This window comes from Saccoglossus kowalevskii, chromosome 19 (assembly GCF_978046115.1).
Source record: "Saccoglossus kowalevskii chromosome 19, keSacKowa6.1, whole genome shotgun sequence".
Classification (NCBI taxonomy): domain Eukaryota; kingdom Metazoa; phylum Hemichordata; class Enteropneusta; family Harrimaniidae; genus Saccoglossus; species Saccoglossus kowalevskii.
Genome location: NC_140659.1, coordinates 26233273 through 26258484, shown reverse-complemented (window position 1 = coordinate 26258484; position 25212 = coordinate 26233273). Strand labels below are relative to the sequence as shown.

Here is a 25212-nt window from a genome sequence, read left to right as displayed (position 1 = left end):
CCTAATAGATTGATTTGAACCATACATTGTATCTTAGAACTTCCTTTTTAAATTAAGGTTTTTTATTAGAGTGGTGGGGTTGGGGTAGGATAGCTGGATCCCTCAAAATACTTCTGAATGCAGTAAAATGCAAAATTTTTTGTCAAAAACAATTCTTTGCTCTTCATTTCCAACTTTTGTGCCAAAATAAATTTGTTTTAAAAAGGTAAAAACAATTTTTTTTTTATTTATGGTTTGTCTGCCCTAATAGTTGTGTTGCATGATGCTGATACCCTTTCCATCAAATATTTAAGCCCCCATTTTTTCTCTTTCTCCGTCATAAAGGATTGGAACATGTAAAATCATTATTTCACTTGCTTTTATTCGGATTATTATAAATTATATAAATTCAGATTATAGCCCTTAAAGTGCCTGTGAAATGGCTGCTATTTTCACGCCTAAAATTATCAATTGATACATAAATATTATATAATTTTAATTATGCATGAAAAAATGTGTTTTAAACTCAGTCTACGGCAACTTTATTTTTGTGTATTTTAAGACGAGGCTCCTCATTAGCTTCTCATTTGCATACAGGAATTCCCCTTGTGACGTCAGAAGGGGAAGTCGCATGGCAGCTTGCATTGCCGATACGTGTAAATAAGGCAAATTTCTTGTGCAGTTTTCTCGTCTTTGGCTATATTGTCACTTATGTACTTGTTCGTCGAGGAAGAATGGACCATAATGAACACATAGTATATATTTTGGTTGCATTGGGTTGAGTTAGATGCGAAATATGTACGTTCTGGTGTAGCTGGTCACCCTGATCGTCACCGACACCGGCGCACATTTGTACACTGTTGCTGGACAAAATAGAATTTGACGTCGGAATTATCTCGTTATTTAGCAGGTTACTAGGCATGTCACTACACTGTTTTATTTCATCGATCGTCTGAGTAAAACTTTCAAAATTAAAATAAAAGAGAACATATTTTGACATTCTAAACATTAGACTATAGTGATCACTATAAAATAATTTAAAAAACGACAAATCACAGTTACTAAATAAATGACAGCCGCGTGGAAATAAATTGACATTATGTTGAAATACCCCGGTAGGTGAACGCGTCTGGTCACGGCGAGGGCAAGTGCGTTAAAAGCGGCGTTTAATTGGATAACAAAAATAATCGAGATCGACCCACATACAGATAAATTCAGAGTGGATTCGAGTTAGCTTGATCCATGGCGTGATTGTCATAATTATAACATCGTATTAAAACTTTATTTGGTGGAAACACATTGACCAAGCCCGGATTCTTATTTCATAAATTATTACGCAGATCAAGCTGCAAGCATGGAGGTAAAAAAGAACAGAGGTGTGAATTCGACATTCAACACCAATCACCAAACAATTCAGAAACTTTTAGCCTTCGAAAATGAAAACAGTTAGCAGTGTGTAAGGGCTGTGTAATTTCTTGTTTGTCCGACGCTTCGTTTTCGTGTTACCTTTTACTTAACAGGGACTAAATGGTCTCTATAAAACGATAATCTGGATCGCAAAAAAAGTCAACTGATTTGAAACACTTGCCGGACGTCTCTCTCTCTTCTGAAATCCGCCTCGGTGATCATGGGCTGGTCTGGAATCAATTTCTTTCAAAAGTGTTGCACCAGGTTTACGTTGTCGGCGTTTCTCTTTAAACCTAGTCGTTTTTTTATGGACGAGGACAGTTGAATGAATCTAAGGTTAAGTGATGTCGCACCTTCGGATCGATTAGAAACGTGTGAATGCAATACACTATGGCTATACGTTTCACTGCAACTGCCCACAACACAACATCTAAAACCTCTCTCTCATAAAAAAAATAAAATAGACAAAAAAAATGAAAAAACACCGACCGAAAAATGTATATTGTTTAAAAGTATACTGAACAACCAGTGTTATTACGGCTCAGGGGTATGACTTCCTCTCACATTTTGTCATTTGGTGACGCACTTTCGGCGAGAGTCGGAAATCCGGAAACAGTCGACCGTTTCACGATAGGTGGGCGTGGCTACAACGTGAGAAATATACCAAATTTACTTGGATACAAGTAATCATTTTCAGCAAAAAAATCAATAACTACCCTTTTCAGTGGGACACAGATCTAAAATGGGAAACGTGAGGGTGGGCATTGCACAGGCACTTTAACACATAAAAAAAAGAATAAAATACATTTCCACACTGCACTCGTGTTGGGGGAATCTTATAAACCATGTATGTGTATATAGATGTCCCATCCATTCATCATTGTCTTTTTTTTTCCGTAGTTTAATTTGTGGTGTTTGAAAACACTGGTAAATAATTAATAATAAAGATCAATAAAAGTATATTTTTCTTACAGCTGTGGCCACCGGGAATTGTAATATTTGATGGTGTTGAGGCTGATGATAATGACATTGATACTTCATCGACTGAGCTAATTTATAGCTATGAGGTAAAATATATAAAGGAGTGATAGCTGATTTTCCATTAACTCTGAGATCTTGCATAATGTGTGAATGGTGTGAACAAACATCTGCTGCAAAATTCAAATGATTTGATTTTAAACGTGAATTTTTGATTTGATTTTGAACTTGAATAGTTCAATGTTAAAATGCCAAGCTTTCAGAGGAATATGGCATTGAGATGCACTTATTTCGGCAAAATTGACCTTCATCAAATCTGTATAGCATATATTCAAATCTCGTGCAATGCTATGACCTTGTTTGTGCTGTCCTGTTCATGTTCACTGATAACATAGGTTCTTTCAGTTAATGGAAAATGATCTATTAAATCTGTATTTTTTGATAGATTTGTTAAATAAACTCCGGGGTACCAAATGAATGTATAGACTGTACATGTGTATAGTTGACTGGAACATCAATTTGTGTTCAAACATGTCATCGTCTTTTTCACAGACCTTTAATACTCAAAACTTTGACAATTAAGCTACATTTTGTTATTGTCTGCCTCTGGTAAATATTCAGTCATTTTACTGAAAATGCAGATAATGGTCTTTAAAATATTCTTTATATAGTATACAAAATGTATATATTGTTGGGTGTAATGCTTTCAGTGTACGGACTTAGTCCAAAAACTGATGTGCATGCTTTTGATCGTTCATCAGTCTGTCCACCATCCTTCAGTCTGTCAGGTCTGTCTGGACCTTGGATATGCATCTTTATAGTCAATCTTATTCATATTCTTCCTATATTTTTTTTTTTTTATTTAAACAATATTTTTATTTTGTTTCAATAATGGACATACAACACAAAATATTACATAACATAATGGAAAAAAGAAGGAAAAATAAAACTAAGAAGAAAAAATAAAAAAAAAATGATCTGGTATAACATCTAAATTTACCCATTATCTAACCAATTAGTTAATGGTTCCCATTTCTGATAATGGATAAGCTCTTTGTTTTTGTTTATTGCGATTTGTAGTTCAATATTTCTATTTTCCCTGATCCAACTTTTATATGCGTATTTTGTTGGATGAACCTTTTGAACCCTACATGTATTTACATATTTTTTAAATAATAAAATAAAATGATTTAATAATATATTTTCCGGTTCACATAGACCTATAATAATATTTTTGACATTACAAACCAAATTGGCAATAAGTTTGCAATCACTTTGCAACAGTCTCCACAGTCTCTTTACAACAATACAGTTAACAAATAGGTGTTCTAATGTTTCTTCTTCTTTTTCACAAAAAGAACAGTGGGGGGAATTGATTATTTTCCATTTATACAGTTTTACATTAGTTGTTAAAACTCTGTGTAGAATTTTGTATTGGAATGCTCTAAGATCTGTGGAGATTGTTGTCTTGAAAGGTAGTTTGAAAATCCTTCCTATATACAACATATGTCTTAGGACACACATGCATGTCCATTTATTTCATGATCAGTAATTGTTTGACAATCAAATTCAAGAAGGCCGATTAGTGGCCATTTTAATGTTAAAAATAAATCAAAATCAAGAAGTTCAGCCACAACAAATGCAGATCTCAATCATACATAGAGAGCTATTGTCTATCTTTGTACATAGATTGAACATGTATATAACAGGATTTTTTTCAGACTGGAATCAAAATATCCATATGCAAATGGTTCTGACATACACAGATTGCAATTAAACTTGACATCTAAAATTATGCACTTAACATTTGTTTCATGTTCTGATTCATTCCATTTTTTCTTTTTGAATCAACAGGGACTCTGCCATGACATATGATTTGTTTTTAGAAAGTAAAATTTTTTTTATTTTTCCTCCCAGGCAGAAGGTTTTGGTGATTTCGTTTTCACACCTAAAGAAGAATTAATGATTGCTCCAGCTGGCCTAGATTATGAGACTCGGTCTTTCTATAATGTTACTTTATTTGTTAAGGTAAAGTGCCATTTATTTTTGCATTTTCAAATTGTCCAACTCTGTTATATTTAAAATTACAACTTGATATATATCACGCAATGACTGTATTATAAATTTAGTAATTTTACTAATGCATGTAAAGTCAAAAATACTTCTTATTTTGTCTGCATATACATTTATACAGGTATATCAAACCTGTGTATAATGACCACCCAAAATTGTCTTGTATAAACAGGTGCAAAGGTTATATATACATGTATATATAAAGGTGGTCACTATGGGCAGGTGGCATTTATATAAAGGTGGTCACTTTAGGCAGGTGCATGGTCTTTATATAAAGGTGGTCACCATGGGCAGGTGGTCACTATAGGCATGTGGTATTTATATAAAGGTGGTCACTATAGGCAGATGGTATTTATATAAAGGTGGTCAGTGTAGGCAGGTGGTCTTTATATAAAGGTGGTCACCATGGGCAGGTGGTCATTATAGGCAGGTGGTATTTATATAAACGTGGTCACTATGGGCAGGTGGTATTTATATAAAGGTGGTCACTATAGGCAGGTGGTATTTATATAAAGGTGGTCACTATAGGCAGGTGGTATTTATATAAAGGTGGTTACTATAGGCAGGTGATATTTATATAAAGGTGGTCACTATAGGCAGGTGGTATTTATATAAAGGTGGTCACTATAGGCAGGTGGTATATATATAAAGTGGTCACTATAGGCAGGTAGTCTTTATATAAAGGTGGTCACTATAGGCAGGTGATATTTATATAAAGGTGGTCACTATAGGCAGGTGATATTTATATAAAGTGGTCACTATAGGCAGGTGATATTTATATAAAGTGGTCACTATAGGCAGGTGATATTTATATAAAGTGGTCACTATAGGCAGGTAGTCTTTATATAAAGGTGGTCACTGACACAGATTTAAATACATTTTGTTTCTAGAATGATTCTGATAATTCTACAGCAAGAACCGGCATTTCATATCTGTTCATTAATGTGCTTGATGGTGATGATCAGAACCCAGTCTTTGGCAGCACACATTACTCTGCCACAGTCATTGAGGAAGTGTCTGGTGTCACTTTAGATGTGAATCCTCCTATCTATGCATATGATCCTGACTTTGGACTCAATGAGACAATAATATATAGTTTTGCTAGTAAGTTATACTGTTATGAATATGGCGATGCTGCTTGCATATATTATTAATAATGTAACTAGTATTTTCTCTATTGAAAGTACGATTCCAATAAATACAAACCACAATTGTATTTAATATTTATTTCATAATTTTAACCATGGACACATCCTTTTCATTTTGTAAGTGCAAATTTTACAAATAGAACAAATACAGTACAATGGTATTTGTGTTTTTTGGAGATGTGAGGTTACATCATTGTTTGGTTTGGGGGATGAAGTTTGGGTTGGATCATAAAAATTATCACATAAACTTCAAAGTCATAATTCATGAAAAAACAATTGATTTACAATAGATCAATCACTATGAGAGCTACAAATTTATCGCAATTCAAAAGTGTCATATTATTATTGAAGTGGATATGTGTCATCAACTTTTTATTTTATGTATTTTGTAAAAATATGTTAAAATAATGGGACAGTGAGTGTCAGCCACTTTTGCAAAATTTTGTCTTTTTGTTTGCTGTATCATATCATGAAAATTAAGTTGTTTAAAATATTTTTGTTTTGTTTAAAAACTTTTTTTCCATAGATCCACAAAATTTGTTAGATTATGAGAAACTTGAATCAGATAATTTCCGAATAAACACAACTACAGGAGAAATAACTATCATCCATGCTGTTGATAAGGAAAACCAAACTGATGACATTTTCATTCGAGTCAGAGTAAGTCAAACCTGATTGTAATTATATATGCACATTTCATTTATATTTCACTTATTTATCTTTGAGTTTCAGTGAATAATGGTCAAATCAGTTTCTAATAATTCTGTTTTTTTCTAGGCGGCCCAGAAAGACCAACCTGCATATCGATACAACTTTATTCTGGTGGTCGTTTCTGTGATTGATGTGAACGACAATGCACCTGTCATGGGTATGTCAAATTACACAGGAATCATAACAGAAGACTCTCCTATTGGTGCATTTGTGTCAGAGTTTGGCGCTACTGATAATGACCAGGTGAGTAATAATTCTGATTCTTTTTAATGCATTAATACATGAAAGTTTCTTTCAGATTAAATAAGTTAATTCATTCTAATTCTGAAATTCATGGTAACTGTATTATTACATCATCCATTTATTCGACTTTCTAGTTGTTTTTTCAGGAATAATCATTATTTATTCATCATTTATATACAAAAAGAATGAATGCCAAAGTAGTCTGTCTTATGATTGTTTCTCTTGATAGATGAGGCATGAAGCCATGATACTTGATTAGAACTTGCATGATGTATCTTGTAAAGTCTCGCTTTGATGCGTATTTTGAATTTGCTGACAACTCGAAACATGTTGCACTATTTTGAGCGTTTTACTCATCAAAATTGATTTGACTTGCCAATTCATGACAAATACTGTTGTAATATTTAATCTCATAAAATCATGAATGCTTGTTGATTACAAACTTTTGTTACACAATCAAGGTCAATATGTCATAAGTTTCTCATAACCATTGATAAACACTTAACTTATTATTTATTTGTCATTTTGTATATATTAATGTTCGTATTGTATACAACTTAGACATTATAAATAATTTCAATATTATCATTCTATAGGGAACGAATGCTGTGTTTGAATTCGTATTGATACCAGATGATGTATTTACTGTTGAAACTGTCTCTGATGGCCGATTGACCCTTGGACAGGTCAAAGTGAAGGACAAGTTAGCCTTAGATGCCGATAATGGCCAAACATATTACAATCTTACTGTAAGTTCTAATACAAATAGTAAAATTCAGATTTGTAAATAAAATATGCAACCGGTCACTGGTAGCATAGTGGTTGTCGCATCAGACTCATGATCGGTAGACCCAAGTTCAAATCCTACCTTAGGCTGAACATTTAAAGGGTCCACCCCTACCCTCGGTGAGTGTGCCACAGACTCAATGGGAAGGCCAATTCCACTGGTCGAGATTCATTCACTAACGAATGCAACTTTGGGGGAACCTTGGTTGAGGTCCGCAGCTGCTTGTGTTCGACCGAGCCTGGTTGACGCCAGGATAGTGCATTAAAATTGCCATCTGATAGGGAGATGTAATCATGTAATCCCAAACAGGAAATGACTTCTGTGGCAAAATGCACTATGTGTCAGCACTAGCACTTGCATTTCTATTTACAAAATAGAAAAAGTCAGGAGAGACAACAGTGACAATGTCCAAAAAAAAAAAAAAAAAAAAAAAAAATATGCATTTGTGGTGATTCATCAACCTGAGTTTATTCACATTGCTGCCGGTTTACTTTTGACTGTTATGAGCCATCACAAATTACATCTTGGGCAGTTTTTATTGATCCTGCTTCCATTGCCAAAGAAGCTTGTGAAAAATATGATATTGTTGTTCAGGAATTGGGTTGTATTGCAAAACTGAAGTAATTTCCCCTATCATGGAATCCAACATTATATACTTTTCAAAAACATAGTGTAGCAATATACTAATAAAACATTTGTTTTCTATCACACCAGGTTTATGCAGTAGAAACACAAACAACTGAAAAACGCAAGAGTTTTAATTCAACAGTATATATTCAGATTGTTGATGTGAACGACAACTCTCCAGTGTTTGATCATTCGGCTTATGTTGGAACGATTATTGAAAATGCAACGACAAGTGAAATTGTTTCTCTAAATGTACGAGTAAGTATTTGATCAAACAGTTTGTGTGTGTATTACTTTGTTTTGGGGAATATTATGGATGGATAGTTTGCAGACATTCTTGGAAGCCAGAAATTGATACTTTCTCAAAGTTGTTGAGAATAGACCATTTGTTGTTCACTGTGAGATTCCACGTTATGATTACAATGAAATGTAAAAACAGGACAAACAAAGATTATAGCATTATAATGGTGTCAAAACATCACATGTGATTGGAAAAATGCAAAACTATTTGTTTGGTATTTCTACGCTTTATAATGTACTTTTATGATGATCAATTTGGATGAAATAATAGTATCCTAACACCATGTTACCCTCAGACATATAAAAAAAAGAGATATTCAAGTACAAAAGTTTTTTGTAGCAGACTTTCAATTTGCGTCTTTCATAATTGGCTATCTGTTTGGGTTTTGTCTAAACGATTGGCTTTCAAATCTCGCTGGTACCATCCTAAGCAGTTAGCCAATTTGCTAGCGAGTTTGCAAATTGGTTGCCCCAATACTTCTGAGACTTGCTGTAAGATCAAGACTTAAAAAATAATTCAAAATAACAAAAAGAGCTTATCAGTCATGTTATATAACACATACTAACCTATGATGTATGCAATGTTTTCACCTTATAGTTGATGACAAAAAGGTACCATATATCAATTCTGACAAAATAGTCGCCATGGTTGTCCCCAAAATTATAATTTCTCGAAAAATAGTTTGATGCCCTCAATATGATTGGCTTAGAGTATACAATAATGAACATTATTCTGGTTGTTGTTGAATAAATATAAAAAAAAATTACCATCCATGTTGCAGCAAAGGACCGTAAACTGCTCTTTAACATCATACAACAACAGAGCTTATCTTAGATGCTATATTTTGCATAAAAATAATACAACCGTATTTGACTTTCACTTCTAGATATCTGCATCAGACGCTGACATTGGTGTTGATAATAGCGCTATAATCTACAGTATACTGTCAGTTAGCAATGACGGTGATACCATATTTGGTATTGATGCCAGTACGGGCATAATCTATGTCAACGATACAACCGAGTTAGACGCAGATAAAGTAAACAGCTATGTAATATCGGTGGTAGCAACTGATAAAGGTGACTCACCAAGGTAGACAGTATTTCTTTTCTTCGTTGTCATGGTTTTACTTGATCAATAATAGTTTTTTATAACAATAATGAATTGAAGGTAGCAACAAGCAAGTTAAAAATTGATCTGTGATTCAAACATTCTCTAAAAGTTATTGAGTGTGCTATAACATATTACATACATTATCTGACAGCTTAGATATAGGCAGACATAGTAGTGCATATGTCATACCAATATTTGTCAAAGGGATTACATGTATCTGATGGCCAATTTTGCAATAATTATGTATTCTGACTATTGAAGTGCTCAGTAATTTTTAGAGAATGTTTGAATCACAGATCAATTTTTACTCGTATTCCGCACTGGTCTAACAATCACTGGTGGTGTAGCCATGATAAATAGGTGACAAGCCTAAATCTTACTTAAGTTTGAACACAAAAAAAAATATTGACATTGAATGTTTGGACTAAACTCATGAGTTTATTCTAAGTGAGGTGTTGTAGCTTGCACTTCACCATTGTTATTGAACTTGTCAATCTACCATATTTTCTCCATTACTTGTGCATACACTGAGGAAAATTACAGAGATTTTTCTATGATCAAAATAAGTTATATTTAAATTATTTAGTATACAGCCAAATGCAATTGTTGTTTATTTGCATTACTATTGAAGATGAACTTATGGTTTCTGTTAATTTAGGTTATTACTCAGTACTGGGTAATCCTGGGTGTCAATATATCTATACACACCCTTTTCTGTCACAACTTGTAAATGCATTAAATTGTTAATTTGATTTGAAGTATTATGAAAAAATCTGACACTGCTATTTCAATTATTTTCTAGATCCGGTATTACCAATGTTCTCATTAACGTATTGGATGTAGATGACGAACCTCCCGAGTTCCAATTCGAAAGTTACACTGCTTCAGTCAGTGAAGCGGTTGTGATAAATTCATCGATAATACAAATACAGGTATGAGCAGTTGAAACTTATTGTAAATTGCAGAGTTTCAGGTTATATTTTTGCGTAGGTACCCTGTACATAGAGCGGAATGTGTGGTCTAACTTGATTCACTTGATTGGTTTTCATGTTTCTGAGCTGTCACATAATTTCAGGATAAAACAAACAAACAAACAAACAAAATTAGATGTACTTTCAACTGTGTCTCTATTCAATTTCACTTTAGCAATTTATTTATCAATTTTATTCAATTCTTTATTTAATTTATTCCTTAGGCTTTTGATGTTGACTCTGAGGGCGCACTAACATATGGGATAAGTGATAATCAGAATTTTTCTGTTTCAAGCAAGTAAGTTTTATCCTTTGCGTCGCTGTGTTTTAATTTAGCGCAATTAACAATCAATGTTAGTGGTTAAAATAAAACATCTTGTATACTGTGGACTTTATGCCATCTATTGTTGTGAAACTTTGAAAAATATCAGAAAAATGAGAGTGCATCAGCCTGGAAGTCTCTGGGTGGGCCTTAGGTATGGGTCAATCTGCACATACAAATTCCCATGGTAATGTACTGAAGTCTTGGAGACAGCCAATCAGTGATAACACAGAACCTTGTGTAGCCTACATTTTCACATAGCGATTCACCAGGCCATTCTTGAGTGCATTAGGAAGGGAACTCTGAATGACTGGATTCATGGCTAGTTCTACTCTAAACTATTCAATTTTCACTGCTAGGAATACTTGCGTTTTCAGGATTTGTTGGCATTCATGAAGACAACATTTTGTAAAAGTTAGAACTGCAGAACTGCAGAAAAAGTTTTACTGCTGCAAAAATTAGATGATTTCTGTTGACTCGCAAAATTCATTAGTTTGTCTTTCATGAACTTACAGCAACTTGCACGAGTACAATATATTTTTTTAATGCATTTGTCACTTCTTATTTAAAAAAAATATATGTATACATTGTATATGTTTATTTATCAACTTTTTTAAAACTGTAAATAATAAGTTGTGAATTTAAAAATTAAAATATAAATGTTATATTTTTGTTTTTATTTCATAGTGGAATCATTTTAACTGCAGCAAATTTGGACAGAGAAACTCAAGATATTTACACAGTAACTTTGACTGCTACTGATGGTAATTTGGTAAGAATTTATTTTCTCTTTCTCAGGATTGATAATAACAACAATGCATTATGTTAACATCTTTGTCGATATTTGAATTCACCTTCAAAACGGAGGAATCTGTTCTCAAAACTTCATGATTTATGTCAAATTTTGGCATACTTGTATAATCATAGAGGGCGCTGTCTCCGGAAATTGAGCAACTTTGATATGCTGATGATATTGATAGACAACTATGCAGAAAATCAATCTCCCATGCTCAATTTCTGGAGACAGTGCATGACAACAAGCATGACAAAAATCAAAAAAACATTCAAAACAAACAGTGCTGTTTAACCTTATTAGACATGCACATAGAAAACAATGAACGATCTGTTGTCTGCACCTAAGTTATAGCGCCCTCTTTAGGTCAACATAGTTGTGTATTAATATTGATCAAATGTTGTTAAAATTGTTTGATTTTGCTCTTTTGAATATTCCCCAGGTTTTCAGAAAATTTGAACGAGCGTAAATACAATAGACCATTTTCATTTCACTGTGTGAAATCTAACGTAAAAACATGACAAACAAAAGTCACAGTGTTGTAATGATGTCAAAACATCAGCAAAATATTTTTTGGGTATTTACACACTCAATAATGTACACATTTGATAGTTCTCTCTCAAAAAAACAGAAATTCATATTTAAATTGTTTGATTTTTCAGGTAGATTACTTTCTTATAAAGTGTTAAATTATATAAACAATGATTGTATCGACTGAGAAATAGCTTAGATTAATGCAATCCTGTACTGCCTTAATACAAATTTTGCAGTATTCTCATAATATTATTATAGACATTTTTTCTGCTTGTAATAATATTTTAATTAGAGATTATTGTCCAAAATAGCAACATAAAACATTTTGCCCTGTGGCCTGCTTTGAATGAAAAACCATTTATGGATATATTAAAATGAATAAATTACAAATTACACAATAGATTGATGAACAAGTAAATTTAATGAATTTGTACTCTGTATAAGATATGTAAAACTGAAAGTTACGTAAATACTGCGAAATTATGAATGCCAGTTATGATATTTTGGCTAAAATTTGTATGGTCCAATGATGTTAAAAAAAGTATTGCAATGATGCATTAATTTTTACGGTATTTGGCCAGAAAGATATTGTGAGTCTGTAGCCCTCTTTTGAACTGCCAGGCACGTTGACCAGATGACGAGAAATAAATTATTTATTTTGTTTGCCGTTAGGTTATAAGACATTAAATTGTACCGAATACCCAGGTAAAATTAGAACCATATTTCTATTTTTCAGGTTGACACAACAGAACTGACGATCACGGTTACAGACGCTAATGACAATGCTCCTGAATTCAATGCTACAGAGTATGCATTTGACGTAGTGGAAGGATTAGATAATCAGCTGATCGGAAGTGTTTATGTAAGTTGAAGCAATTTCAGAATGTTATCAGTTAGACTTCAAGAATATAATGTCAGCCATATTTCTACTATTCAATATTTGACTATTGACCTTTACCCAGATTTTTGACCCACCGACCTTGCCATTTGTGTCATTGACCTCGCTGTTTGAGCTATTGACCTTTCTGGTCGACATGTTGACCCTGCTGTTTGACCTTTCTGTTCGACCTGTTGACCCTGCTGTTCGATCTGTTGACCCTGCTGTTCGATCTGTTGACCCTGCTGTTCGATCTGTTGACCTTGCTGTTCGACCTGTTGACTTTGCTGTTCGACCTGTTGACCTTGCTGTTCGACCTGTTGACCTTGTTGTTTGACCTGTTGACCTTGCTGTTTGACCTGTTGACCTTGCTGTTTGACCTTTGATCAACAAGTTGTTGCAATAATTTTAAATTCTTATGTTCTAGGCATCTGATATTGATGAGGGTATAAATGCAGATATTTCCTTTGAATTCCTTCCCCCATATTCCACAAATGGGTGAGTAACAATTAATATTTAACATTGTTGGAGAGAAATTCCCTCTGAATATGATTGAGGTATAATATTGCGCAATTAAAAACTTGGTAAAATTGAATGACAGTTATGTAAAAATGTGTAACAATATATTTGGAATTGTTTTGTTTACAATATGACAAATTTGTCTTTCTCACAAGGTTCTGTATACTGTTTCTACAAAAAGTACCTAATGATCTCATTTATTTGTCACTTTCTGTGTCTTTTTTGAAAGTATGAGCAAAATCACCCAAATTTCTCTTCAGCCTAAACATTTTAAAATTCAGCGATGAATGTTGAATTAATTGTCTTTTTGTCTCTTGTATAGTTTATTTGTCATTGACAATAATGGTGCTATCACCACGGCAACAGAGCTTGATAGAGAGGCTCAAGATGTTCATGTGATCTATGTTGTTGCTGCTGATGGTGGTTTATCATCTCGTAGTTCAGCTGTACCAGTTACTATTAATATTCTTGATATCAACGATAATTTACCAGTCTTTACATTGGATAACTATCAAGTTACTGTAGATGAAGGCAGTGGTCCTGTGGGTAGTGTCTTTCTCACTGTTGAGGTAAGGATTCTCAGATAACTATCAAGTGACTGTAGATGAAGGCAGTGGTCCTGTGGGTAGTGTCTTCCCCACTGTTGAAGTAAGGATTCTCAGATAACTATCAAGTGACTGTAGATGAAGGCAGTGGTCCTGTGGGTAGTGTCTTCCTCACTGTTGAGGTAAAGATTCTCAGATAACTATCAAGTGACTGTAGATGAAGGCAGTGGTCCTGTGGGTAGTGTCTTCCTCACTGTTGAGGTAAGGATTCTCTCAGATAACTATCAAGTGACTGTAGATGAAGGCAGTGGTCCTGTTGGTAGTGTCTTCCTCACTGTTGAGGTAAGGATTCTCTCAGATAACTATCAAGTGACTGTAGATGAAGGCAATGGTCCTGTGGGTAGTGTCTTCCTCACTGTTGAGGTAAGGATTCTCAGATAACTATCAAGTGACTGTAGATGAAGACAGTGGTCCTGTGGGTAGTGTCTTCCTCACTGTTGAGGTAAGGATTCTCAGATAACTATCAAGTGACTGTAGATGAAGGCAGTGATCCTGTGCGTAGTGTCTTCCTCACTGTTGAGGTAAGGATTCTCATAACTATCAAGTGACTGTAGATGAAGGCAATGGTCCTGTGGGTAGTGTCTTCCTCACTGTTGAGGTAAGGATTCTCAGATAACTATCAAGTGACTGTAGATGAAGGCAATGGTCCTGTGGGTAGTGTCTTCCTCACTGTTGAGGTAAGGATTCTCTCAGATAACTATCAAGTGACTGTAGATGAAGGCAGTGGTCCTGTGGGTAGTGTCTTCCTCACTGTTGAGGTAAGGATTCTCAGATAACTATCAAGTGACTGTAGATGAAGGCAGTGGTCCTGTTGGTAGTGTCTTCCTCACTGTTGAGGTAAGGATTCTCTCAGATAACTATCAAGTGACTGTAGATGAAGGCAGTGGTCCTGTGGGTAGTGTCTTCCTCACTGTTGAGGTAAGGATTCTCAGATAACTATCAAGTGACTGTAGATGAAGGCAGTGGTCCTGTGGGTAGTGTCTTCCTCACTGTTGAGGTAAGGATTCTCTCAGATAACTATCAAGTGACTGTAGATGAAGGCAGTGGTCCTGTTGGTAGTGTCTTCCTCACTGTTGAGGTAAGGATTTTCTCAGATAACTATCAAGTGACTAGATGAAGACAGTGGTCCTGTGGGTAGTGTCTTCCTCACTGTTGAGGTAAGGATTCTCTCAGATAACTATCAAGTGACTGTAGATGAAGACAGTGGTCCTGTGGGTAGTGTCTTCCCCACTGTTGAGGTAAGGATTTTCTGAGATAACTATCAAGTGACTGTAGATGAAGGCAATGGTCCTGTGGGTAGTGTCTTCCTCACTGTTGAGGTAAGGATTCTCTCAGATAACTATCAAGTGACTAGATGAAGACAGTGGTCCTGTGGGTAGTGTCTTCCTCACTGTTGAGGTAAGGATTCTCTCAGATAACTATCAAGTGACTGTAGATGAAGACAGTGGTCCTGTGGGTAGTGTCTTCCCCACTGTTGAGGTAAGGATTCTCAGATAACTATCAAGTGACTGTAGATGAAGGCAGTGGTCCTGTGGGTAGTGTCTTCCTCACTGTTGAGGTAAGGATTCTCAGATAACTATCAAGTGACTGTAGATGAAGGCAATGGTCCTGTGGGTAGTGTCTTCCCCACTGTTGAGGTAAGGATTCTCAGATAACTATCAAGTGACTGTAGATGAAGACAGTGGTCCTGTGGGTAGTGTCTTCCTCACTGTTGAGGTAAGGATTCTCAGATAACTATTAAGTAACTGTAGATGAAGGCAGTGGTCCTGTGGGTAGTGTCTTCCTCACTGTTGAGGTAAGGATTCTCAGATAACTATTAAGTAACTGTAGATGAAGGCAATGGTCCTGTGGGTAGTGTCTTCCCCACTGTTGAGTTAAGGATTCTCAGATAACTATCAAGTGACTGTAGATGAAGGCAGTGGTCCTGTGGGTAGTGTCTTCCCCACTGTTGAGGTAAGGATTCTCAGATAACTATCAAGTGACTGTAGATGAAGACAGTGGTCCTGTGGGTAGTGTCTTCCTCACTGTTGAGGTAAGGATTCTCTCAGATAACTATCAAGTGACTAGATGAAGACAGTGGTCCTGTGGGTAGTGTCTTCCTCACTGTTGAGGTAAGGATTCTCTCAGATAACTATCAAGTGACTGTAGATGAAGGCAGTGGTCCTGTGGGTAGTGTCTTCATCACTGTTGAGGTAAGGATTTTCTCAGATAACTATCAAGTGACTGTAGATGAAGGCAGTGGTCCTGTGGGTAGTGTCTTCCTCACTGTTGAGGTAAGGATTCTCAGATAACTATCAAGTGACTGTAGATGAAGGCAGTGGTCCTGTGGGTAGTGTCTTCCTCACTGTTGAGGTAAGGATTCTCTCAGATAACTATCAAGTGACTGTAGATGAAGGCAGTGGTCCTGTGGGTAGTGTCTTCCTCACTGTTGAGGTAAGGATTCTCTCAGATAACTATCAAGTGACTGTAGATGAAGGCAGTGGTCCTGTGGGTAGTGTCTTCCTCACTGTTGAGGTAAGGATTCTCTCAGATAACTATCAAGTGACTGTAGATGAAGGCAATGGTCCTGTGGGTAGTGTCTTCCTCACTGTTGAGGTAAGGATTCTCAGATAACTATCAAGTGACTGTAGATGAAGGCAGTGGTCCTGTGGGTAGTGTCTTCCTCACTGTTGAGGTAAGGATTCTCTCAGATAACTATCAAGTGACTGTAGATGAAGGCAGTGGTCCTGTGGGTAGTGTCTTCATCACTGTTGAGGTAAGGATTTTCTCAGATAACTATCAAGTGACTGTAGATGAAGGCAGTGGTCCTGTGGGTAGTGTCTTCCTCACTGTTGAGGTAAGGATTCTCAGATAACTATCAAGTGACTGTAGATGAAGGCAGTGGTCCTGTGGGTAGTGTCTTCCTCACTGTTGAGGTAAGGATTCTCTCAGATAACTATCAAGTGACTGTAGATGAAGACAGTGGTCCTGTGGGTAGTGTCTTCATCACTGTTGAGGAAAGGATTCTCTCTGACTATTGGTCCAGAAGAACAAATGTGGCTAGATTTGTTTTAATGTTTAATTGATTTTTCATTTTCCAGGCAACTGATGCTGATCTCAGTCCAAATGATGATGTGATGTATTATATAAACAGTGGTAACCATGGAAATCATTTTGATATTGACAATTCCACTGGGGGTCTTAGTGTAATTTCAGCTATTGATGTTGAAACTGAGCAATCACAGTTTATAATAGAAATCACAGTCTATAATACAGAGCCATATGTTGGTAACCAAGTTATGAATAATACAGTCAATGTTACAGTCAATATACAGGTGAGTGAAAAAAAAGAGGAAACCGAATATTCAGATTTTTTCTACCTGGTTTGCAGCTGCTTATTTTGTGTACATTCTTAATGTCTCTGTGTTGTATACTTGAATTGCAAACTAATTATTATCCATTATCAAATCATTTCTGTTGTGCTGAAGTATACATAAAGTGTACCGTTAAAGTCCTATTATAAACCGCGGTTTATATTACAATGTATCAATTTAAAAATTGGGATCAAAAGCTCAAGTTCGGGGTGCGGTTTCTATTACGTACATATTGCAATCACTAAATGGGCGTGGTCATTTTTTGTCCACAACACATGCACAAAACAAACAATACACCGTACAATCTCTTGAATAGGCGTCGGGGAAGAGTGAAAGGCCTTATTTTGGTTCTAAAATAGGCGTTACGAAATGTTGAAAAATTACAGTCAATCAAAAAAAAATTCTACATGATACAAAAAATACTCAGTATTTTTAATGTAATATGCATTTATTTTTTTTAATTTTCTTGGCAACAAAAAGTATATTCTAACAGAAGTTTCAAATAAAAATACGAATGCACTGCTTAGTAGCAAATGATCACATAACGGTAGCTCGATCCGGCCATGCTGCTGGTCACAAGTGAATAACTTACTTGTTTTCGAAGTTGTTGATATTGGTGATTATTATTTAGTAGTGATTACAATAACGCACGAAAAATAAATTCGTTGAATTGTTATAAAATGCAAGTAAAATTCAACTTAGTTTCCCCGTAAGCGAATGATTTCAGTCACATGTAAACAGCCGATACGATATCCGCCATGCTCTTGAATGCTCACCTGACGTATTATTGACCGGATAGGTCAAGTCGCTAATTAACCAATCAAAATGCTGGATGGTGCCCACGTGTCTAAATTACATAGCTCATTTAAATATGTTAATGACAGTTCAGCGACCTCATGGTGAACGCAACACGGAAGAGATTTACCGATAATGTAGTGCGATCTTTTGCCTTTGATTTCCATGGGAAAACGGCATGATTTTTTTTTTAAATCAAGAAATTATTTGTTTTCGAAAAATAAATTATTCTTCAATGCTCAGTTTAACACTTTTACGGTGATAAAAGCTCATTGTCTAAAACTTACGAAACACAGACGTATTCAGAAAGAGTATTGACAGAGGTCGCCAGAACAAAAGCAGTTTCATTGCCTGTCTGACATCTTATCACCGCTGAACAATAAATAGGTGTGAATATTTTTAGGCATGTTGTCGAAACAAAGAATAGGATTAGGAACAATGCCGTTTTGGAACAGCTGGTTGAAACAATGAAGTCAGTCACGGTCTTGTTGAATTGGGGGTGCGGTTAGTAATAGGTACTTTTCAAGTTTTCAATTTTTGTTAAGAACTCTTTAACCCCGAAGCCGGAATTGGGGGTGCGGTTACTATTACGTATGCGGTTTATATTAGGACTTTAACGGTACTTCATATTATTATAAATAGTGTTGCGGTATACTGAAATGCATTTAGCTGTGACGTAATAAACATTTCTGTGTTGAAGTATTTGTTAAGCCTACTTTGGAGTTATTATACTTGTACTGATTAATACATTTTTGTAAAACCATTAATGTGTTTGCATAGTGTAGACATTTCTATTTGTATTCTTTGAAGTATACTTACATGTTGCAGTTTTGTAGATAATTTATAGTATGATTATGAAATTAATTTATAATCTGTGTTAATGCTCAATTATGACATGCATTGACCAAGCTGGCGTCCCCCTTTCATATTTTGACACCTCCCATGCCACATTGTACTTCATGCAATATTTGCTCACATTTCGTCCTTCAGTCGGATTTACATTAATTAACACCAGACTGTTCATTCGCTTATCTGTGCTCGCATCCTCTTCTAGCATCAGTTCGTTTTGCTGCACCGTACGATACACATCGTCTCAGCAAACCTCCCACCCACCCATTCATGCAAAGGTCTCTATATAACCGCTTTCTATACCATTATCGATCTCACTCAAGTGTAACTCATGTTTATCTGCTCATGAACAACCTTAGCAATAAACAGGTAAGGGGGTTTCCACCACAGACCAAGCAGACTTTACATGGGTACCCACGCTGTCCATCCCCCTGGGGTTGTGAGTTTATCTGCAAGCCCTCGCCAGGGGGACGCCAGCCATGACGCCCGCCTGTACAGTCTCTGCTGGTGGAAGGATGCGACCAGGTACCACGCGCTCGGCGTCATGATGCAATTCACAGGCAAGTCGCATCATGGCGCTGTTCGCTGCGACGCCTGCATCCACAATTCGCTCCCCTTCCACTTTTGCCAAAACCTTGTGTCTTGTGTCATTTATTGAAGCATTAAATAATCCTAGAAATATAATCAATATAATGTATGTACAAAAATAAGTTATTGTTTTGTTTGTTTATACTGTAGGACATCAATGATGAAGCACCTGCATTTGCCAACAATACTTATTCAGTAACGATATTGGAACAATTGCCATCACAGAGCAGTATATTCCAAATTACAGCAACAGATTTAGATTTTGTCAGTCGACCATCAGATTTTGTGTACTGGATAAGTGGAGGAGACGAGGAGGGAAAATTCTCCATACATCCAACTCAAGGAGATATCATAGTGATTGGTGATATTGATAGTGATTCACCAAATAATAATACGTTTTATAATCTAACGGTAATTCTTTTTTTTTTTCCTATTTTCTTGTGAAATGTTTGAATCTTTCATAACATTGAATTTAGTATTTACATGATATTTGTTGTTGGAGGTTTTTAGCACCTGCTGAATAATAATGATCAGAATAATAATTTTTGACAACCGTAAGTACCCATCTTGTAACCAAACAAAACTTTGAGATATCTTGGGAACTTTTCACCAATGATAAATGGCCCAAAAAAAAATACAATTTTCATAGATTATTAATCTGTTCTTTGTACGAAAAGTAGTTTGGTGAACATATATTTTTGTTATCTGAGTTTTTGTGAACAAGAGCATATACGAAATCCGTAGTGTAAAAGTTCAGTAAATCTGATAATTTGCTTTCATGGTATCCATCCAACTTTGTTTTGTGTATGATATCAGTGAGGAAGGATCATTACTGATGGCGATTAAAACAGTTTCTATTTGCAGTTCTGCTTGGTGTTAACAACCATTATCAATGTTAAATTCTTCATCAACAGGTGTCAGTGACTGACAGAGACAGTACAACTAATAATGACACAGCAACAGTCTTGATTACAGTTATAGACATCAACGATAATGACCCGCAGTTTTCAGAAGGTAAGTGCATAATTGTAAGAGCACAGAATGTTATATTTATAAAAGGTGCACCATCCTGATAATATCCACAGATCACTAACTGTGCAATCCCTAACAGCATGTTTTATCCCATTAACAACTTTTCCAACAGTACATGGGATCTTGCAACCTACATACATGTAAACCCCCATCCCTCTCCCTTCCCCCCCCCCTCGCGTCCCCTCGCCTCCGCTGATTCTGTCAAGGGCAATTAGCCCTGAATCTCATATCCCTTTTACTGCGAGGCTTTCAAAAAAGCATTTTTTTTTTTAAAAAGCCCAATTTAACAACAGGTATGGCATATTGTTACTTTACATTATCAGGTATAATCTTGTATGTTCTATTTGTTGTATTTCACATTTTTTTTTATGCCTTTCATTTTCAGTTTTATTTAATCCTATCTTATCATTTGCTTTTTTTTCTTCTCAGGATAAGGTACTGATTTTATTTTAATTTCATTGGGATTTGGGATACCGATTTGTTCTAATCTTGTTTAATCTTATATATGGGTTATATTCTTACATAATAATTTCTTAATTTGCATAATGTGTTACATCATAAAAACATGTACATGTTCTGGATTATTTTTATCAGGTGAAAGTAAACAATGGTTGTATGTATGTAACTGAATTTATGATACGAGTCAAACACTGACTGAATGTACCAATTATACACACATTTACACATAGTACCTTAAAATGCCCTCCCCCCAATTAACTGGTCTATTAGTTTACAGTCAATTCTTTTAAAATTCCTGTTAATCAACTAACCTGGGTAATGATATGCAGTGCTGTTGAGCGTGACGCCATCAAGAATTAGGGTGCTGTATAAATATCTGCATTATTATTATAACTAGTATATATTACATATCAATGCAAATATATACTCCATTCTACTACATTTTGCAAGTTTTTGCTGCAATCTTTGACCAAACAGTGACGAAACAGGGAAAAAATTTAAAGGTGGGTTTCTGAAATTTCCCATAATCGTAATGTGGTACTGTAGTTTTCATCTTAACCACTAACATTACACATAATTCACGTTAATACTTTATATAAATAAAAAATTCTATTATAAACAAGTATAGTGGCAAATACTTTTCTTTTTAATTTACTATCAATAGCAGAGAACACTTTGCATACTAATTGCACTTAATTACATCATTCAGTAGTTTATGTAATTATATATTGTTTTCTGGTCATGTAGTTGCTAGTTGTCACTGGTTAATTTTGTTAGGATGTGTCACATGATTGGTAATGCTAAATGAGAGATGTCATTTCAATCATGTCATTTATAAGATGTGAATTTTATTCATTTTCTTGATGACTGTACTGTAAATTGTTTCTAGAAATGTTACAAAAATGTATCTACATGTATTTTGATGGGATGTTTTGATCCATGTACTATATTTTTTACAAAAGCTATTGTGACTCGCTGTTTTGACCCTTGATTCTCTTTTATCACACCATAATTTGGCAGTTGAGTTCAAGCATATATAGGCAAGGCAGAATTTGATTTGCCAAACAAATCTTTCAACAAACATGCTGCTCTCTGATTGGTCTGATTATTTGTTAGGTTAGCCAATCAGACACAGTCTTGTAAATAGCTTTGCATCGACTTTAATTTTGGTGCAGCGCTTTGCAAATTTCTAAAATTTCTTTTTTATTTAGAACCAACTATAATATTATGCTCTTGATCACCATCCTTAGAAATAAAAAATGGTAAAAATCATGGGTTCAATTTTGTGATTGTGGATCAAAAGGTGAAATTTTCACTGCTACAAAATTTCAAGAAATTCATAGGAAATCAAAACAGTTTACAGTACACAAGTCTTACTGTTATCCATGATTCCGTTAGTTGAGGATACATGCCTTGATTGTTTATTTGTTTGTTGATTATTTACTCCACCAAATCTTGTACCAAGTATATTACCATGCAACTTTACAATTTGTGTTTGGTGAGCTGCTTCTTCCGAATACTTTTCTAGAATTTGATTTTTCTTCATTGGCCATATTGTGTGGTTTGTATGGGAACTTGAATTGTGAGTTTGATTGTTAACCAGGAAACCCTATTCACTAATTTTAAAATATGTTCAAAAAAATACAAAAAAGAAACCCGATGCTCTCCAATTCCTATGATTCTCCCACTTCTATTTTGATGTTCTACCAATTTAAGTTAAGACCTCCACAGTAGGGATAGATATAACAACAATGATAATGAATAATAAACAAAATTTATATGCAAACTTTGTGTACACAGAACACAATTACCTGTCAACCATTTAATATCATGCATTATTTCATTGAGTGGTAAGGTTACTGTAAAGGGGGTAATTATTCACTGGGTTTTAATTTAGCTTATTTCGCTGACTGGAAAAATGCGCTAAATTAAAACACCGTCAATATGTAAAATTTAGCATAAAACACATTATCTTAATGACGAAACCGTGAATTTAAAACCCACTGAATATGCCTGAAATGGTAAATCAGTGAAATTTAAACCCAGTGAAAATTAGTCATTTTACAGTATTAGCCATTTTGGATTTGACAGTAGAATCCAATGTTTTATAGTGCAAGAAAAGTCACCATTTCATCTTACTTTGACATTTCACTTACAGATCACTTTGTACTAACCATTTCATGTTTTTCCATGTTTTTGTTCGTGCGTTTGTTGATGTTGTTTTTCTTCATTGGATATATATTCCCTTATATGGATATGCTCATTGCAAATTTAACCATATAAGGTCATATGAATATTCACAGCAGACATGCTACCTTATATGGTGATATTCATAAGGTATTTGACCATATATGATCATACTATCACATGCTTCATAAATATTCATGACTTATATGAATATAATGTTTACAAGTCGTCATAAATAAGTTAAAATGCACCATATTTGGTATTGCTTAATTGGTTATTCAATACTAATAAAGTTTTGTAGTGTAGTTTGGTTTTTAACGGGTGATATATTTGAAAGAAAATAAACTTTTCAACATTGCCAAGTTTGTTGTCCCAGCAGACAGCTAGGCTGTTCTTAAAATTGGACATATACATAATTATTTAGGGCAAAAAGTCACAAAAATTGGGACAAATTTGGTACTGAAGTGTTGGCCAAGGTAAAGAGGTTTTAACTTTAGTGTGTGAGCATATGGTGTAATGGTGCAAGGGGCATGTTTGGGTTTTCTGCACATGTGTTGAAGGGCACATAAGTATCTGCTTTTGCATTGTGAAATTTAGCTGCTTTTTAGTGTAGATTCACATTTCAGTGAATTTAGAGGGAAACAAAAATGTGCGAAGAAAAATGTAGCTTATTGCAGTTGGAGGGAATATATGTCTCAAAATAAAACATTTTGTATAAATATGCAAATATTTCTCATTCAAGACTTGTGTTATGCTCATGTCTCTCATCATTCAACTGCCATTGCTGCTTTTTATATTGCTAATTTTTTGTTTCATTTTGGCCGTCAAATGCAGTTTTTGTTTCTACAATAGGCTCCTATAGTTTTCCCATTGATGAGGATGCTGATATCACAACATTTGTTGGCATGGTAACTGCAACAGATAAAGATGAAGGTACAAATGGTGATGTTGTGAGATACACAATAATAGATGGAGACGGTACTTTTCAAATTAATGAAACCACCGGAAAAATATCGGTGAATCAATCTTTGGATTATGAAAATGGGGATGAAGAATTTATTTATTTAATAAGTGCGGAAGATGCCCTGCCACGTACAGGGTAAGAGAACTTTTATTTTCAGATGAAAGCTCAGTTTTGACTTGGATGGTATTGCATTGTATGTTAAGTGCATTTGTAACTATTAAGTGGATGCAGTTTTGGATGGAGTAGAGGACTGAAGTTGTAGGAGGATAGTCAAAAGAACTGTTGGCTTGATGGATGTATGGTTGATTGATTTGTTTCAGTTGCCTAATTGTTAGATTGTTAACAGATTGCATGATTGATTGATTTGTTTGTTGTTGAATTGATTAGTTACTTGGTTGGTTGATTTTTTTATTTGCTTGGATAGTTTGATGCGCATGTTGCATGAAAACTAGAATGCAGGATGTTTGATGGAGTAGATTGATGATGAATTGATGGAGTACCCAATAGGTACAGTCACTAATGCTAAGTTGTTTAACAAACTTTACAAATTTCTGTTTGTGGTTCACTTTTACAGTACAACTACTGTCACTATCTCAGTGCAGAATATAAATGATGCACCTCCAGTTTTTGTTACACCAGAATACAACTACACTGTATATGAGGTAAGAACATCTCACTAAGTTTTTAAGAGTATGTAATTCAAGTAATAACTCTGAAGTCATGCTTGCAATGTTCAACATGCTGTCTCATTATACGTGTACAGCTTCCTACATCAGTTGCTATTCTTTTTTGTATTGATTGTTTTGTTTTTCTTCTTTTACACTTTCATGCAATGATCGCCAAACCTTTGGCAACGATTGTTGCTCCTTCGTGGACAGATTGTTCTTCCTTCCCATAACCATTCTGATCCTTCCTGCATCTTATTGCCACTTCTTTTCCGACCGATTGCTGGTTCTTCCTCGACCGATTGCCGCTTCTTTCCCGACCGATTGCCACT

At 35.0% G+C, this 25212-nt stretch overlaps 1 protein-coding gene across 1 annotated transcript in view; it reads left to right on the top strand.

Annotated features, from left to right (window-relative positions):
• The first annotated feature begins 4326 nt into the window (after positions 1 to 4326).
• Positions 4327 to 25212, top strand: part of LOC100375711 (protocadherin Fat 4-like) — a 106514-nt gene continuing 85628 nt past the window's right edge. The window contains exons 1-18 of the mRNA XM_085493769.1: positions 4327 to 4392; positions 5328 to 5541; positions 6112 to 6245; positions 6363 to 6539; positions 7136 to 7288; positions 8041 to 8211; positions 9141 to 9346; positions 10170 to 10299; positions 10563 to 10636; positions 11348 to 11432; positions 12724 to 12849; positions 13292 to 13362; positions 13706 to 13925; positions 17069 to 17302; positions 19724 to 19984; positions 20488 to 20587; positions 24104 to 24350; positions 24790 to 24877. Coding sequence (XP_085349895.1) covers positions 4327 to 4392; positions 5328 to 5541; positions 6112 to 6245; positions 6363 to 6539; positions 7136 to 7288; positions 8041 to 8211; positions 9141 to 9346; positions 10170 to 10299; positions 10563 to 10636; positions 11348 to 11432; positions 12724 to 12849; positions 13292 to 13362; positions 13706 to 13925; positions 17069 to 17302; positions 19724 to 19984; positions 20488 to 20587; positions 24104 to 24350; positions 24790 to 24877 — 2757 coding nt within the window. The remainder of the gene's footprint in view (positions 4393 to 5327; positions 5542 to 6111; positions 6246 to 6362; positions 6540 to 7135; positions 7289 to 8040; positions 8212 to 9140; positions 9347 to 10169; positions 10300 to 10562; positions 10637 to 11347; positions 11433 to 12723; positions 12850 to 13291; positions 13363 to 13705; positions 13926 to 17068; positions 17303 to 19723; positions 19985 to 20487; positions 20588 to 24103; positions 24351 to 24789; positions 24878 to 25212) is intronic.